At 33.8% G+C, this 16,830-nt stretch overlaps 3 protein-coding genes across 5 annotated transcripts; 2 read left to right on the plus strand and 1 right to left on the minus strand.

Annotated features, from left to right (window-relative positions):
* On the plus strand, positions 1,471–15,111 carry LOC109336069 (mavicyanin-like). 2 transcript variants are annotated; one of them, XM_019572427.1, is made up of 3 exons: positions 1,471–1,704; positions 2,211–2,614; positions 15,100–15,111. In XM_019572427.1, the coding sequence occupies exons 1-2, from the start codon at positions 1,542–1,544 to the stop codon at positions 2,582–2,584; spliced, it is 537 nt and encodes a 178-aa protein (XP_019427972.1). In that variant the 5' UTR covers positions 1,471–1,541; the 3' UTR covers positions 2,585–2,614; positions 15,100–15,111. The 2 variants fall into 2 exon arrangements, with proteins under 2 accessions (XP_019427972.1, XP_019427973.1); XM_019572428.1 differs by lacking the exon at positions 15,100–15,111 and having other exon boundaries at positions 2,211–2,734.
* Positions 3,747–10,098, plus strand: LOC109336068 (uridine kinase-like protein 1, chloroplastic). Its single transcript, XM_019572426.1, has 14 exons — positions 3,747–3,939; positions 4,020–4,111; positions 4,900–4,969; positions 5,121–5,239; positions 6,539–6,635; positions 7,332–7,411; positions 7,557–7,751; positions 8,040–8,123; positions 8,240–8,300; positions 8,471–8,531; positions 8,700–8,793; positions 8,886–8,958; positions 9,491–9,573; positions 9,676–10,098. The coding sequence occupies exons 1-14, from the start codon at positions 3,747–3,749 to the stop codon at positions 9,820–9,822; spliced, it is 1,449 nt and encodes a 482-aa protein (XP_019427971.1). The 3' UTR covers positions 9,823–10,098.
* On the minus strand, positions 10,960–16,070 carry LOC109336067 (chloride channel protein CLC-b-like). Of its 2 annotated transcripts, XM_019572424.1 has the most exons (6): positions 15,884–16,070; positions 15,594–15,794; positions 15,149–15,326; positions 13,358–13,890; positions 11,529–12,681; positions 10,960–11,239 (listed from the first exon to the last, which is right to left on the minus strand). In XM_019572424.1, the coding sequence occupies exons 1-6, from the start codon at positions 16,063–16,065 to the stop codon at positions 11,132–11,134; spliced, it is 2,355 nt and encodes a 784-aa protein (XP_019427969.1). In that variant the 5' UTR covers positions 16,066–16,070; the 3' UTR covers positions 10,960–11,131. The 2 variants fall into 2 exon arrangements, with proteins under 2 accessions (XP_019427969.1, XP_019427970.1); XM_019572425.1 differs by lacking the exon at positions 15,884–16,070 and having other exon boundaries at positions 15,149–15,237; positions 15,594–15,697.

Raw genomic sequence — 16,830 nt, forward strand, 5'->3', positions numbered from 1 at the left:
TATATATATATATATATATGAAAAAAGTAACCTTCTACTCTCTCTCTCTCTATATATATATATATATATATGTATATATAATTTTTAAGGTTATATTTGGAATGGCATTCCACATACAATTCTTAACCTTCCTAGTTTTGATTGTAACACCCCAATTATGTCATGCGACCTCTCCGGCCCATGACTACACTGAGCGTGTCACCCACCAGCTTAAATACTCCCTGTAGTATTTTATTCTCCACAAAGGGAGCCTCCCGCGACTCGAACCTATGACCTCGGGGATAAATGATCATTATTCACATGAGTCGCTATCATTGGTAAATAAAATAATGCAGAGAGTATTTAAGCTGGTGGGTGGCACGCGTTCAGTGTAGTCATGGGCCGGGGAAGTCCATGACATAACTGGGGTGTTACATTCATGAATGGAAAGCAAAAACATGGAATGACATTCCTCTCAAATTATATTCCACAAATTTATAGAATCTCATTTCTCTCATGAAAAGAAATGAAGGAAAGAGATTCCATATTTTTGTAAAATTGGGTTTTATTCAAATTTTACCTAATATATCTTTGTTTAATAAATTGACAAATACAAACAAACACTAATACAAAAAAAAAATTGTTGTTGGAACACTTCCATTGATTTTTTTCTTAACAAAACTTTAGGTGAACTAGAATAACCAAATTGTTACTAACTAGAATAAATTACATTGATAAAAAATAATATATTATTCTAGTTACTCTCATGATAAATTACATTGATAAACTTTAGTAACAAAATTGTTGTTGGAACACTTCCATTAATTTATTCTAGTTACATTGATAAAAAATAATATATCAGATAGTAAAATCAATGGTTAACGAATGTTGATCTAGTCATGTATAAGAAATCAACTCATATAATTCAGAAGATTATAAACTTGAATCCATTGTCCTGGTGAGGGTTTTGTTGGTATTTAATTTGATGAGCAAATGAGACACCTAAACTGTTCAAAATTAAATAAATCATAAAAATCAATGAACATAGTGGCCCCAATCTTGTTTTGGCCGTTATCTATCACCTAAATTAATATTTGAGCTTCCATAATTAGCTATCTCTAAAGATGTTGATTCATGACAATTTTTTTTGTTTCCCACATGTATCCTCGCAGATCCTGTCCGAACCGGGAACATCCATAAGTACGTGAGGTTAACTCTCCCAGCGGACATTTTTTTCCATCCACAAGATTCGAACCCGATACCTTGCTTAAGGAGAATCAAACATGTACCACTTGAATCAACTTCCGTTGGTGATTCATGACAACTTTGTTTGAAAGCCAAGCTTTATAAACCTTTACCTACCACACAATGCTTTGCCCTCAATCCAAACACTACTTGAAATGAATGATGCTTCACAAAAATGTGTTATTTTATGTAAGGAGTGGGGCATAGGGTGTTTTCTCATATTGCTTATAAATAGGATTGGATTATAACAATGCTCAAATATAACTAAAGTAACCAAAATACTAGAAAGAATAATAAGAAGGAGGAGAAAGAATATAATGGGGCTGAAGAACACAATTCTCATGGTATTGGTAGCTACCTTAATGGTAAAGGAAGCATTGGCAACACAATATGTAGTTGGTGGAAGCCAAGGTTGGGATCAATCCACAGACTTTAATTCATGGACTTCAACTCAAACATTTAAAGTCGGAGATAAACTTGGTATGTTTCTTAACTTACACATGATTAATTTTTAGCTCTTTCTGCTCTTTTATTTAATTTTTTATAGACAAATATTAGTATAATAATATTTTATAATGAACGAAATTTGAACCCTCAACCATTTTATCACTTCACTTCTTAAGTCTTCTGCCCTAATGACCTAACCACCTTAAGCTCTTTCATTTACTTCTCGATAAATGAATTGCATTCTCTTAAATAAACCTTCTAGACTCGAGTCGAGTTAAACAGAATCTAATACGATTTTTTGTTCATTGTTGATAATTGTGATCAATTTTATGTTTTACTTTATTTAATATTTTATTTCTCTACTCGATATGTTTCTCACTTTCTTGCCCATGATTAATTTGAGCTATTTCATTAACTGTTATAGCATAACAAAAAATTTCCTTTTCTAGAAACTATAATTGGAATATAGTATTTAGTTCAATGTTTGATTTGATAAATGTGATTAATATTATATTGTACTCTATTTTATTTCTTTGCAGTTTTCAAGTACTCTTCTATGCATAATGTTGTTGAACTAAGTGGAGAAAATGATTATAAGACTTGTAATATTAACAGTCCAGTGAACACTATGAGCAGTGGCAATGATATAGTGAAATTGGACAAGCCAGGAACAAGGTACTTCACTTGTGGTACCATAGGTCACTGTAGTCAAGGCATGAAGATGAAAATTACGGTAGCGAATGAGAATACACCTTCTTCGACTACATTGTCACCATCATCATCGTCGTCCTCATCATCTTCTTCTCATACTTCTACTTCTACCTCTACCTCTACCGCTTCGGTTTCAGAAAGTTTTGCCTATATTGTGTTCATTTTTGCCTTAGTACTTAACATGTTTCAATTGATGATGTGAAGTTGGATTTAGAAATGTTACAACTTATAGGTGCAAGTTAGTCTTTGTATGAGCATGCTACAAGACATATAAGTGACATATTTTATATTATAGTATTAAATGCATGTCTATATCAATATTTTTCATTTTGCTTTTCAATGTAACCTTTTTCATTTTATGTATGGTGGTTGAAATAAATTTGCTTTGAATATATGTTGATGGTGAGTATGTATTTTACATTAAAAACAAATAAGGTATAATTTTTTAAATAAAAAATAATATAATTTTTCATTTTGATCTCTTTACCAACTTATTCTCCATTTGTGATTTTTCTATATCATCTATGTTCATTCCTCTGCTCACATCGAATTTGTTAACTATAAGCTAACTGAAAAATTAATTGATAAAATAACTAAACAGATTGTTGCAAAAAAAGTATAAAAAATATGTATCTACATAGAATTGGTTGATATTAAATTAATTGATAAACTAAATTAAAATGAATAATTAGAAGGTTACTTTGAGAATTGTTTAATTAAATTGACGAAAAATAGGATTGCAAATGACAAACAACAATACATTAGTGAAAAGAGATAAAAAAGTTGAACACATTAAAAAATAAAAACATTAGTTTGCATGAGAATGAGACATTTCTTCTAATATTAGATTCAATGTATTGAACTAATAATTAAACATCCTCCCTTGTTTGGCACTTACTAGCAGAGACAAAATATTATATGTTCTATTTTTTGGTATAACTATAATATTGGTCATTCAATCGACAAATAACTAGTCGTCTAAAATATATGATTGTTCTCTTCAATAAGTATCATTTCTTGATATGGAACTTTCTAACACAATTTAATGTACTTTGGGTCCAATGTGGACCTTTTTACCACTAGACTTGTTGTTGGTAGATTTTTTTTTTTACTATCAAAGTTATTCTTAGATAAGAACCTTTGAGGGTTTGTTCTCGTGGCTGTCCCCTTCCAACAAGTTGTTCACATGAATCGAACATTCGATCTTAGAAGGGGTCGAGTGAAGTCTATCTTATATTAGATCAACGTCTTATTAGTTGGCAGTTGTTGTCGGTAGATATGATGTGACGTGATTTGTTTCCTAAATTGGAAAATGGCACATGACATTATGATTTAGAGAAGAGAAGAGAGTTTGTATCTGAGTTATGAATGAATCAATGGATGCATCATCAATTCCTCACTTCTCAGGTCTACGTCTCGATTCTCTCATTCCTTCTTCTTCTTCAACTTCTTCTTCAATTTCCACTCCTTCTTCTCCTCATCTTCTTCAACCTCGTTTCCCTTCTTCTCCACTCCATTCATCATCAACCTTGATTCCGAATCAACCCTTCGTTATAGGTTCTTTCATTCTCTCATTCTTGTTCTTTTTCATATTTCATCAATTTACATTTTTCACTTTTTTTGATTTCATGTTTTAGGTGTTTCTGGAGGTACTGCTTCTGGTAAAACCACTGTTTGTGATATGATCATTCAACAGCTTCATGATCATCGCGTTGTTCTCGTTAATCAAGTGATTCTATTACCTACATTATTATTATTATTATTATAGTCCTTCATTTTTAGGATATTGTCATTTTAGTCCTTGAATCTAGGAAACTATATGACTTATGGATCATAATATGGAATAGATCTAGTACGTTGTGTCGCGCCGATGAAAACGTCAATTCAAAATTTTAAACTTTATTGCTGTTTTTGCTTTATTATGTTGGCGCGAGACAACATATGAGATATGATTTGACAGATCATGTCGATGTTCCAGTCATAATATGACTTATAATTACAATTTTGGGAACTAAAATGATAATTTCTTAAACTCGTGTACTAATTATAAGGGGTACTTATAAATATAGAGACTGGAATGTTAGATTAGTCTTTTAACTCTCTTAAAGTTGAAAAATCTCAACTTGGTCGAGAGGAATATCAAAAGAGGGTAAAGTTGGGATTTTTGTGATATCTCAGTGACTAAATTGAGGGTGCATTTTACGTAAGGATGAATTTCGGTAATTACTCTTTTAGTTATCATCAATCTGGTAATTTCAAATTCCATCATTTTGATTCTTCTCTTGTATAGAAAGTACGATGCAAATCATGGCAATGTCAATCTCCATGTAAACATGGCTTGACATAAAAGGCTAAAATGATGACAATTTCAATTATTGACAGAAAAAATTGGTGGGAAAATATATCTGGAGGGTTAAACTAATAAAATTTGTATCTTTGGAGCTATACATATGGAGAATCTTTCATCTTTATGGCTTAGCCATTTAATTTTTTAAAACCTTCTTTGCTCGTGTATAGGATTCGTTTTATCGTGGGTTGACACCTGAAGAGTTGGAGCATGCGCACGAGTACAATTTTGACCATCCCGGTAATTCATGTGTATGAGTCATTATTAACAATTTTGTAGTTGAGTTTGGAATTCCTTAGAATTACTTTGCTACCTTGCTTGTGTTTTGTTCTATATGCTAGCTCATATTGCTTGTAGAGAATTGAGATGGTGGTTTAACCTTTTGTTGTAGATGCTTTTGATACTCATCAACTATTAGAGTGCATGGGAAAGCTCATAAGTGGTCAAAGTGTTCAACTCCCAATTTACGACTTTAAGAAGCACCAACGCTCCACAGATAGCTTCCGGCAGGTATTACTCTTGTTAGATATATAAACCCATTCATGTGCCTTCACCCAATAACTTAAGATTTTGGAATAATTGGTTCTTGAGATGAAATCAGAGCCTCTACGACCAAATGGTTAGATTCAGGAGTTAAATGTTGTTCCCCTTCTAAATAAATAAAAGAAGTTAAATTTCAGCACAAGCTATGTTGGACCTGCTCATAGTCCACGCTTCCAGCCCGAAGGGCTATTGCGTGAGCATCCGTGTTTGATATATAAAACCATTCATGTGTCCTCACCCAACAACTTAAGCTTTTGGGACAGTTGGTTGTTGACAACTTCAAAGCATGTCGATGCACATATATAGTTGGTACTAGATTGGTTATCAGATATGGAAATTCAAGATTTTAGTCATGTTTCTGCAATTTCGATCCTAAATTAGTGATTTGGTTGTCAAATTTGTGCCCTGGAAATTGTCCTTCATCTCTTGGATTTGCAAAATTCCTTTGTTTCACTTTTTATATATAAAAAGACTCCCTTGGTTCCTCTCTCCCCATTTAGATTTATGCACTCAATGACAGTACTAGTTATGATGACCATGCTCTTCCATTTGTTATTGCCATAAGATATCGTATGTATTATTTACTGATTCAGTAAAAGTACATATTTTGTTGATGAAGAAGAATTATCGTTAGATGGAAAGAAGAGGTACAAATAAAGGGGAAGATAAGATATACTCTTCTTACTAAAAAGAAGGGAACTAAAACAACGATTGGCGAAACTTTATGAAACAAAGGTGCTCTAATCTGTCTGCATATTATCAATGAGAATCTCTACAGAAACCTTGCCTAGACCAGTAAAGAGAGGCCATGTATTGCACAAGCACACCCCATAGTAAATCTAAAAATAAACATTATATTCCTTGCAAAACCAAATAATGTTGCACATAACCCACTGTCATTCAGCCTTGCCTCCCGATTCCCATACATTTTTCAAAACCTGTGAATCATAATTAGTAACAATAACGCCCAAACTCTACCACACACATCACACACCAATTAGCCTTTTGCATTTGTAAAAGGCTGATGACAATTCAAGAATAATTGTGAAGCTGTTTCTGAGTTAGAAACATAGAATTGCACATCACACACATATCAAAAGACATAAGTGGATGAGTTCTGTGAATCACACCTAATGTCGTAGTACATCTTGCACCAGAAGGAATATGTTATTTAATGAGTTTCGAAATGTATGAGATGGTTTTGATTCGCCATTCATTACTTTTTGCATGGTCCTTTACTATATTGTAATTGATGTCTCTGCTCAGGTCAATGCCTCTGATGTCATTATATTGGAGGGGATTCTTGTTTTCCATGATCAAGATGTTCGGGATTTGATGAACATGAAAATCTTTGTTGACACAGGTTTGATATGTTTTGCATCTCCCTCCTGCCCTTTCAATGGTGTATTGGTGTGCCATGTTTGAACTTTTGACTTCTGTATAAATATCATTTATATGGTTAGTATTTACTTGGAATCATTTGAAATTTCTTTACATTACCCTTGTCACACTTTGTGTTGCTTTTCTGTTAGTGCTGCAAGATATCCGACATTGCATTAAGCTTTGCTTACATACTTAAAAACGTAAATCATGCTTGACTCAAATTTTGTGGAAGTGTGAAAAGAAATTTGAAGTCCTAGAAACAACTAATATACGATATAATTGTTGTAGGGTTGAGACCATTATTGAGACATGGGATACTAGAAAGTACAGATTGTCCGTAGTAACAGAAAAACATGGTATTCTCTCAATGATGACTTGTAAATAGCAATATTCAATTTTGAACATATAACAGTTAAAATTTGTTGATATATTGCCTACATCTATGCTCCCTCTCTAGTGAAGAGTTTTAGAACCACAATGATTCAAGAGCAAGCAGACCTATTTTTCAGTACATTCCTCGCTTTTACATACCTTCATGTGTTGATTTCTGATATTAGCTGCTGGTATTTAATTGCTGATGACTAAACAAAAATTGCTAATATTTCTTCTTTTACGTAGTAACGGAATCTCTCTCTTTTAATCTTTAATGTTATATCTGGTCTTTAATTACTTATAGATGCTGATGTGAGGCTTGCTCGTAGAATTAGACGTGATACAGTGGAAAGGGGCAGGGATATAAACTCTGTTCTTGAACAGGTAAGCTCAATAATTTAATTAGTAACCATCACTTTATTGAAATTTCAATGGTTATTTTATTTTATTGTAGTCCTAATGAAATGTGATATTGTGATCCGTCACAATTGTTATATGTTCCTCACTGCCTATAATATTGGTTTTGCAGTATGCCAAGTTTGTTAAGCCTGCCTTTGATGATTTTATTCTTCCATCAAAGAAGTATGCTGATGTGATCATTCCCAGAGGAGGTGATAATCATGTTGCTGTTGATCTGATCGTGCAACATATTCACACAAAACTTGGCCAACATGATCTATGCAAGATATATCCAAATGTGTATGTTATTCAGTCAACATTTCAGGTTTGTATTAACTTAGTTTGTCACAAACTTCATGCCACCACAAATGTCTAGTCATGGGCATGAGAGGGATGTGTTATGTTCCACATTGGATAGATATAAGGGCAATGAACCCTTTATAATGACTTGGGCAACCCTTCCCTCTCGAGCTACCTTTTGAGTAGAATTAGCAGTTAGGCTCAGTTACTCTAATAATTTGTGTAGTGTCAATTATAGCCTACTTTTAACATGATAAAATGGTTTTTTCAATCTATATTTGAACCTTTAATGGTTATATTTATATTATTTCAGATAAGGGGCATGCACACATTGATTCGTGACCAAGACATATCAAAGCATGATTTTGTATTTTATTCAGATCGGCTTATACGTCTGGTACTCTATGCTTCACACCTTTGCTGATATTTTTTGGTTCTTAATTTCGTCGGTTTTCATTTCATTTAGTAGTTGATACAGCAGGCATAACTGCTATCGCTTATCATGGTTATTAGGTTGTTGAGCATGGCCTTGGTCATTTTCCATTCACTGAAATGCAAGTAGTTACTCCAACAGGTAAGTTTTTATGATCATCTCAACCAATGTAAATTGTCTTATCTTCCCTAGCTGGCTGGAACTTCGCTGCTGTGTATGCATTAATGAATTTCAATCCTTTCATTTGAAAATTTGTTATCCCAATAAGTAAGTTTACAATAGGTAAATTCGAATTCTGCTTTATATTGCAGGGTCTGTCTACACAGGTGTTGACTTCTGCAAGAAATTGTGCGGTGTTTCAATTATTCGAAGGTGAGCTTTGGATCAGGTGTTAATTTTGGCAGGTCTTGTATAAACAATACAATGCTTCTAGATATGAAATGAAAGAAGTAATAACACTGGTACCCTTGGTTAGTTAGATTAATGATCTCTGATCTTGTTTGCTTTTGGCTGAATATTTTGTGTTTTCATGCATTATAGTGGTGAGAGCATGGAAAATGCACTTCGAGCTTGTTGTAAAGGCATTAAAATTGGAAAAATTCTGATTCATCGGGATGGAGACAATGGAAAACAGGTAATTAGAATGCTTCTGCTATAGGTTCCTACAAACATGGCTACTGTCTAATGTTTTAACGATAAACCTTTTGCTCTTTTACTCGTAAGCAGCTTATATATGAGAAGCTTCCCAAGGATATTTCAGAACGACATGTCTTGCTTCTTGACCCTGTCCTGGCCACAGGTGCTTTTTATTTGTTCCTGAAGATTTGAAATGTTGTTAGCATAGTTTATTATTATGAATAGGCTTAACCTCCTAGAATCTTTATGCTAGAAATTAATGCCTACCCTTTATTTCGTCCTTTAAGTTCATGGGAAAGAAACCCTGCTAACCAAATGTTTTATGCATAAAGTTGTAGCCTAGGGTTAAAGTAATTATTATGCAATACAGTACCAGTTTAAAGTTATATGCAATCACGGGGTAGCATGTCAATATGGTACAGATTTTAATAAATCTCTTCAATGTAGTGCTCTATTTTATAGAGTGGGAGATGGGAAAGGAGATGAGATAATTGACAGAATAACACTGAAATAACTGTAAAATCCGATAGTAGTGACCTGCTAAAATGTATTTTATTTTAATTATTAGGTTGACATGGCAAACTTGTCTAGTTATTAACTCTTAATTGTTTGAAATCGTTCTCATCAAATGTTTACAGTAATTTACTTTGTCTTCACAGCCAATTAAAAAATGACATAAATAACATCCATTGTAGGTAACTCTGCCAATCAAGCAATTGAGTTACTCATTCAGAAAGGAGTTCCTGAATCACACATTATATTCCTGAATCTCATATCTGTAAGTTAATTTGGATGCCTTCACTGCAGACATAATCATAGTTTCATATTTTTTTTTCAAACTGCACACATAGACTGATCTTGTGGATCTTTTTAAATTCAGGCTCCCGAGGGAATCCACTGCGTGTGTAAAAAGTTTCCTTCGTTGAAAATTGTCACATCTGAGATTGATCATGCATTAAATGAAGAGTTTCGGGTTATCCCAGGATTGGGTGAGTTTGGTGATCGCTACTTTGGTACTGATGATTGATCCTGCAGTGTGAAATAAGGTGTAAACCACCTTCGGGTTTGAAGCTTCCTTGTGATGGGATATTAAAAGATCCAACAAGAGCTTGCTTCTCTGATTTAAATATTATTGAAGTAACTCAATTTTAAATTTATGATCATGGCTTTCAGCTTATAAGCTGCCATGTAGAGGTGAATTCACTGTCAATTTTTATTTTTCTAGATGTACTTTCTCTGTTTTCCTCAAAATAATTGGAAGACATGATGGGATTTAAAAATATGACTACTAGCATGATGATATCATGAGTTATGTTCCAGAAGGAAAAAAAGATGAATTGTAGTTTTGACGTTTTGAAATTCTAATTGTGTATGCATAAAAGACATGTTTTAATGTGGCATCATCTTCTCTTCATAGTTCTTTTTGTTGAGCACAACTTTGAGGCTTGTTTAGTATAGTGGGTATTTTTGTGTGGAAAGGAAATGGAGGAAGGATTGAACCTCTTTCATATTTGGTATGCTTTGAAAATGTGGTATAAATGATCTGAAGGAATAATTTTTTCATCTTTCTCCAATTCTGCACTTGGACTGAAAAAAAAGGAAGGGAAGACAATAAAATTGTGTTGGTTCCATCCAATTTTATGCATTTATATTTGTATTAGTTTATATGCAGTTTTATTACTTTCCTTCCTGAAACAAAAGGGAAATCCTTTTCTTTCTCATTGGTTTATACCAAATAAGGGGGAAGATACTCCTTTACTTCACTCATCTTTTTCCTCTCCTTTTCTATGGTATTATTTTTGCCAAATAAAGCCTGAAATGGAGGGGAGTCATTTTCCTATCTCCATAAAGTGCATCCTTCAATGATATTGTGACACTAATCCATCCCTTGTTGTGGAATTGTATTTAGCATAGATTGTATAGTTAATGCTATACCTTATCCTTCAGAGAAAAGATTAAGTATTTATTGCCCTATCTGGCATTTGGCCCATAAGGATATTAAGAAGGGAGTATTAGAACCATAAATCATTGGGGTTTATTTGATGGAATAAGTTGAAATTTTCTGCAGTAGCAGTCTCAAGAAGTTACCATTGGCACTTCTTATTTGGTTATTTGTACTGGTAGGAGAGGGGATCTAGTTTAAGTATTTGTAAAAACTAGTGTAAAAAGAATAGTAAAATTTGAATATTGTTTTACATGGCTCCTGCATCTTACCCATCTCTGTTCTTTGGTTCAAGTAATGAAGTAATACAAAACTAAGGGGAAAAATTTCTGTGGAATTGAAAAACAAGTCTTGTCACAACAAAGCTGCTTGGCATTGACCAATGATGAGAGGTTCAATTCTTCTTTTCTCTGCCCTTAGGTTTTGCCAGGTGAGGAAACACTGACAGAATGTTATGTGCCAATAGATCCTGCCTGGTCAAGATCCCAATTACAGGAGATACCTATGAGGAGAGCATATTATAAGGTTAGTCATATATGACTACTTTAAATAATTTAAAGACTAGACATGAAATTGCATTCTTCTCTTGAAATACTTTCTTAAAATGATACTGACATCTAATTCAATACCGAATGGAACAAATATTGTGAACACAATATTGTTGACAACTTCCGAACAACTTTGATCTGTATAATGCAAGGTAGTTGTACCTTACATTACAAAAAGTAAAGTTGTCGTGAAAGTTGTCCATATTTGTTGCACATTACTGATAATGTGGTTAATAAACTTACCCCGGTTGCTTGATACTTGGGTACGACGAGCATATGGCGAAGTCCTACTTGTCTGAAGAGGAGCATTGCTTTTGCTACTGACATGCTCTCTAACACTGTAAAAGGGGTTGTATTGGTTAGAGGATGTAGATCAACAAACATCTCCATTTCATCTCTTGTCACAGCCACCTCTTCAATATTCCCTTCTCTTTCAGCAAGTTCCACCCAAGTAAATTTCTCTCTAACTTCCCATTCCTCAGTTCTCCTTCTCTCTTTCAAGAACCACTTCTTCTTTAGCACTTGGATGAGATGTGCTCTTAGAATCAGCCCATGCAGTTCTGTTGCCTCACTAGCCACTCCTGTTGGTGGTACTACCCTCTCATCCATCACAGGAAAACCATTATGTGTAGTGTTTTTCAAGGCATCAACTATATTGGATACCTTTTCTACTCCGCTAAGGGTAACCACGGGTGGCTTTACGTCAACAAGATCTCCAACTGTGAGATTTCTCATCCACGGCTCAGGATTTGCGTCCATGAATGGAAGGCCTTTTAGGTGGAGTATGATCTCATAGATGCTTGGGTTGAAACTGTCTCCAACAGTTTTGGCTATTAGGAGAACAATCATGGTTATCGGTAGTAGGAGAAGGTTGTTCGTTAGTTCGAGAAAAATCACACAAAGGGATACAGTCATCCTCATAGAACCAGCCATGAGGGAAGCTGCACCAAGAACCGCTAACAATCCATGGTCAATGTTTGTATGAGGTCCCATGATGATGCCAAGAAGGCGGCCATAACCCGAACCCATAAGTATGATTGGGAGGAAGAGACCAGATGGCACCGCGATTCCAAAGGTTATTAGTCCTAATATGCAATAGAGTATGAAGAAAATTATGATGGAGGTTGGTTGGTATTCAAGAGGAGTGTTGGTTGAGAATATGTTTTTGACAGCATCATCATTAGTGGTAAGAAGGAGAGTAGCAAGATCATTGTAGTGCCCTTTTGGGCAGTTGAATTGTTTGTAATTTCCAGACCTTCCGTTCGTGGGGCAGACCGACTCCGGAAGTGACGGATCACAGGGAGTGCAATTTCCTACGAATGGGAGACCATATTGGCACACTGATGTGAAGAGTGAAACTGCAAGACTTAGCAGAAGCTTATACATTTTTCCTTTCCTGCAATAATTGCAAGTAGTTACTTAGCAATTATACAATATGAACTTAAACCATCATTGTTGATTGTTACTCCAGGATGGAATTGCAGGCAAAATGATACAAGCTTGCAACATTAGATACCATGATTTAATTGCCTTTCCTTTATTCTTTTTATTCTAGGCCTGAGCAGTGGAGCACTTATTTGTTCCAACTCAATCATCTATATATATATATATATATATATATATATAGGGAGCGACTCACGTGAGAACAATGCGCTATTGTGAGAAATGAGAACACTTAATATGAATCATTGGATCTTATTCGAACGGTCAAAATTAAAAAATATATGCACATGACCATCATATGACCAATAACTAACTTTTAATCCTAACCATCCACGATTGATTGTACAATTCAGATTTATTGTTCTCATAGTTTTTATATGAAAACTGTTCTCACTTAAGTCACTCCATATATATATAAAGGGCAGCCCAATGCACGATAGTGAGGTTTGAGGATGGTAGATGTACGCAGCCTTACCCTGCAAGCAGAGAGGCTATTCCCAGAGTTAACCTGTGACCTCATGGCCACTAAGCAACAACTTTACCGTTGCGTCAAACTCGCCCTCTTAAATATACATATAAACAGAATGATCTATAATGTTTCAATATTAAGGTTGGATATGGTTACTTACTGATTGATGAGATTGTAGAGACGAAGGACCTTGTGGAGAAGATGGTTATAAAGGCTTCCTAATAGCCCACCAATGACTCCAATGATTACAACAGGGATCATACCCATCACATTGTAACTCACACTAACATTGCTCACATCAAACATGATAAGCCCTCCTGCACCAAAAAGACCACATTTCCCTTCATGGCATAGTTCAATGAATGCCCTCAGCACTACAACAACCACAGCAGTGCTGAAAAAAGTTCTCCAAAGAAGTGCACTTCTCCACCAAGTTGCTACCTCTTCTAGAGCAAACAGAACTCCTCCTACAGGGGCCCTGAAAGCTGCACAAACCCCTGAAGAAGCACCACTTGTGATAAGATCACGACGGTCACGATCGTTGTTGAAATATCGCAGCCATCGCCATTTTATTCGGTAGTTGTCAGGGCCTCCTTGGCCTAGTAATGAAGCAATGCAGCTGCCAATATGTACCAAGGGTCCTTCTTTTCCTAAATCTAGGCCTGCAGAGACAGCTCCAATGCTTCCAATTATCTACAAGAGCAAATATATATTTGACAATTGAGACATGATTCTAATTATGTGATCAATTGCTTATTTTTGCATTGTAGCAATGACATTGTTTTCATGAGTTTTACCAATAATAAACACTTGTAAAAAAAATCTTATTGGAGTGATTATATGATTCATTTAAACTTGACTAGTCATATTTGTAACTTGTGACACCATATTTAGCAGCAAAACTTGCTAATAATATATGTTAGATAATAATATTGATCCTTTCTAACAATATTTTTGGGGTATGAGAATAAATGATTATTAATGTTATGCATATTGGAGGAATTTCATGTATCAATGCTTGTAACCAGCACAACTTGTATCATGATATATCCATGTGGCAACTATGTGGACAGATCCATAATTGGGGTCCATTATATTTTTTTTGTGAGTAAAAATCTAAATTGATGATTGAAATTTGTTGTGGAACTAAATTTGGTCCATGAAAAAAATAAAGTCTCAAAATAATATTTAAAATTCTTATTCAGGAGACAATTTGGTATTGTAAAAAATAAAATCATCATGAAATTGGATAAAGTCAAAATTTCTATGGATTAATTTCTTAAATTTGTTAAATGGAAGAAAATTTTCAAGGACCAAAGTACCCCATGAAATAAAATTTTCAAGGACCAAAATACCTCATGAATAAAATTTTCAATTACTATTTGGAGACTAAATTTGGTCATGCAAAAAATTGACAAGTCTTATTCTATTGATGCTAACAAGCTTCCTAGCCACTTGTATAGAAATCTAAAATAAGAAAGATTTAATGACAAGGAAAGCCTTCTCCATTCCCAATATGTTATAATTTCTACATTTATACACAAATCTATTTTGAATTAGTTATTTGTGAATTTTGAGTTGAGAAACTTTACCATACCACTCAACATAAAAATTCAAAAAAAAATTCTACACACAATTCAATACCGGAGGGTCCAATATTAGAAAGCAACCGACTCATAAATATTATATCTAAACAACTTTATTTAGAGTTAATAAAAAGGAGGGATCCACTCACTTCAAGAGTATGTTTTTTAAATTTACTTTTCATCTTATCCATCAAATCTAGAAAAATATAATGGTTTGAATTAGTGAGTTGACTAAATCATTAGATATTTATAAAATTGATAATTAAGATGAGAACTTACTCTTAGAATAAGTGGATCTTTACTATTAACAAAAAAGTAAAAGCATATGCAACATAAAATCCAACCAACCAAAGAAAGAAACTAACCTTGACAAACAAAACATTGGCACCATACATGTTGGGAGTATCAACACCATTAAGATAAGCTTTGATTTCTGGTATTCCAGGTCCAGCTGCTGTGGGTGCAAAACACACACACAGTATAGCAGCAATGAATGTCAAAACCAAATTAAACCCCATGAAGAAAACCAAACCTGTCAAATACCTGTTCCATGTTCCATACTCATTCAGAACATTTTATTAATTTAACACAAAACATGGACAAACATGTGCATATCGACTAGTTATTCAAATCACGGACCACATCACATGATGTCGTCGCAATATTGTGATTGTGGTGACTGCTGCAATATTACACTGCAATTATGGTATGACACTGAATAATAATACGACAACTGTTTCGAAGTATCCATGCTTGATAGATTGAGAGTTGCAACACTATAAAAAATGTGGAGGGGTAGAAGAATTGTACCTTTCATTTTGGATATATTCAACAACAGCAAGAAGCTTATACCCTGCAATGTTCTCAATAGCAAGATTGATGAGAGTAGCTATAATACCAGTAAAAAGTCCTACAAGAAATGCAAGTGACCATTTCAAGAATATATATTGCAACACTTGAATTCTTGATCTACTCCTCCAATCTTGTTTGAATAAATCATTCTCATTGATCCTGCATATAAATGCATCTTCAAATGACAAAAAAAAACTTAATAAGAACTAACAAGTTATTATATATGATGCCATATTCTAAGTTCTTACTCATAGTCCAAGCTTTCTATGTATGAAACTTTTGATCCAACCAAAGCAAGTGGATTTCCAGAAAGTGTTCTATTCCTTTTGATTAGTAGTGGCTCATTCAATGGATTGTGTTCTTGATCTCTTTCTTCAACTACTTCCTCCATCTTGTGATTATTCATTCTTGTGTTTTCTTCATTACCCATATAAGTATTTGAGGCATATGAACTTTTATATATATATATATATATATATATATATAAAGTTATCAACCTTAAATAATAAGGTTTTGGATTGGATCAAAGTCTTAATCAACAATATAACTCAAATTATTTTAAGAAAGTGAAGACTCAAAGTATTTTAAGAAAGTTTTGGATTGGAATATTTGTTTTGTAAATTATCTATTTTCAATTAATAGGCATATGTAAATAATATTGATTACAAGTATAACTAAATGTATCATCTTTCTTATGCGTCAAATATTATTTATTTTAGGGTACGTGATCTTTCAATAAATGTTGATCACGAGAATCAAATCTCTGACCTTTGGCCTAATCCGATACTAGGAACTAATAAAGTCTTATACCATTCGACGAACATCCCTATTTGTAATATGTACAAAAGTGGCCACGTGGTGGGGATAAATGTTGGGTGACCAAAGAAACTTGTCATCATTTGAGGTTAATAGAGACTTTAGGGTTATTTTTCAGTTATAATATTTGTCTAAAAGGTGTAAAAGAAAATGACCTCAAACAAACTCCACGATTGTTAATGAAGTTACCATATTTTACAACCCATGATTCTTGGCTCATTATTATGAAAGAGATATTCAATGCCATAAAAGGATGCATTTGTTTTATATTTAATTTCCACTTATATCTGCATTATTTTGATCATAATTAGTACTATATATTGCTGCCAATATATCAATTATAATGGGTATACCAAAAATAATCAGGACTACATTTCGT

This window comes from Lupinus angustifolius, chromosome LG20 (assembly GCF_001865875.1).
Source record: "Lupinus angustifolius cultivar Tanjil chromosome LG20, LupAngTanjil_v1.0, whole genome shotgun sequence".
Lineage (NCBI taxonomy): Eukaryota > Viridiplantae > Streptophyta > Magnoliopsida > Fabales > Fabaceae > Lupinus > Lupinus angustifolius.

Bases quoted from the DNA above. Each gene is read 5' to 3' on its own strand.
- LOC109336068 (XM_019572426.1), top strand. From the start codon at position 3,747: ATGAATGAATCAATGGATGCATCATCAATTCCTCACTTCTCAGGTCTA. The intron at 4,970-5,120 runs GTAATTCATGTG...CTTTTGTTGTAG, and splicing joins GTACAATTTTGACCATCCCG to ATGCTTTTGATACTCATCAA. The intron at 9,574-9,675 runs GTAAGTTAATTT...TTTTAAATTCAG, and splicing joins TATTCCTGAATCTCATATCT to GCTCCCGAGGGAATCCACTG.
- LOC109336067 (XM_019572424.1), bottom strand. From the start codon at position 16,065: ATGGGTAATGAAGAAAACACAAGAATGAATAATCACAAGATGGAGGAA. The intron at 13,891-15,148 runs GTTAGTTTCTTT...TTGCTCTTGTAG, and splicing joins CCAATGTTTTGTTTGTCAAG to ATAATTGGAAGCATTGGAGC. The intron at 12,682-13,357 runs GTAAGTAACCAT...CAATTATTGCAG, and splicing joins CTCTACAATCTCATCAATCA to GAAAGGAAAAATGTATAAGC.
- LOC109336069 (XM_019572427.1), top strand. From the start codon at position 1,542: ATGGGGCTGAAGAACACAATTCTCATGGTATTGGTAGCTACCTTAATG. The intron at 1,705-2,210 runs GTATGTTTCTTA...ATTTCTTTGCAG, and splicing joins TAAAGTCGGAGATAAACTTG to TTTTCAAGTACTCTTCTATG.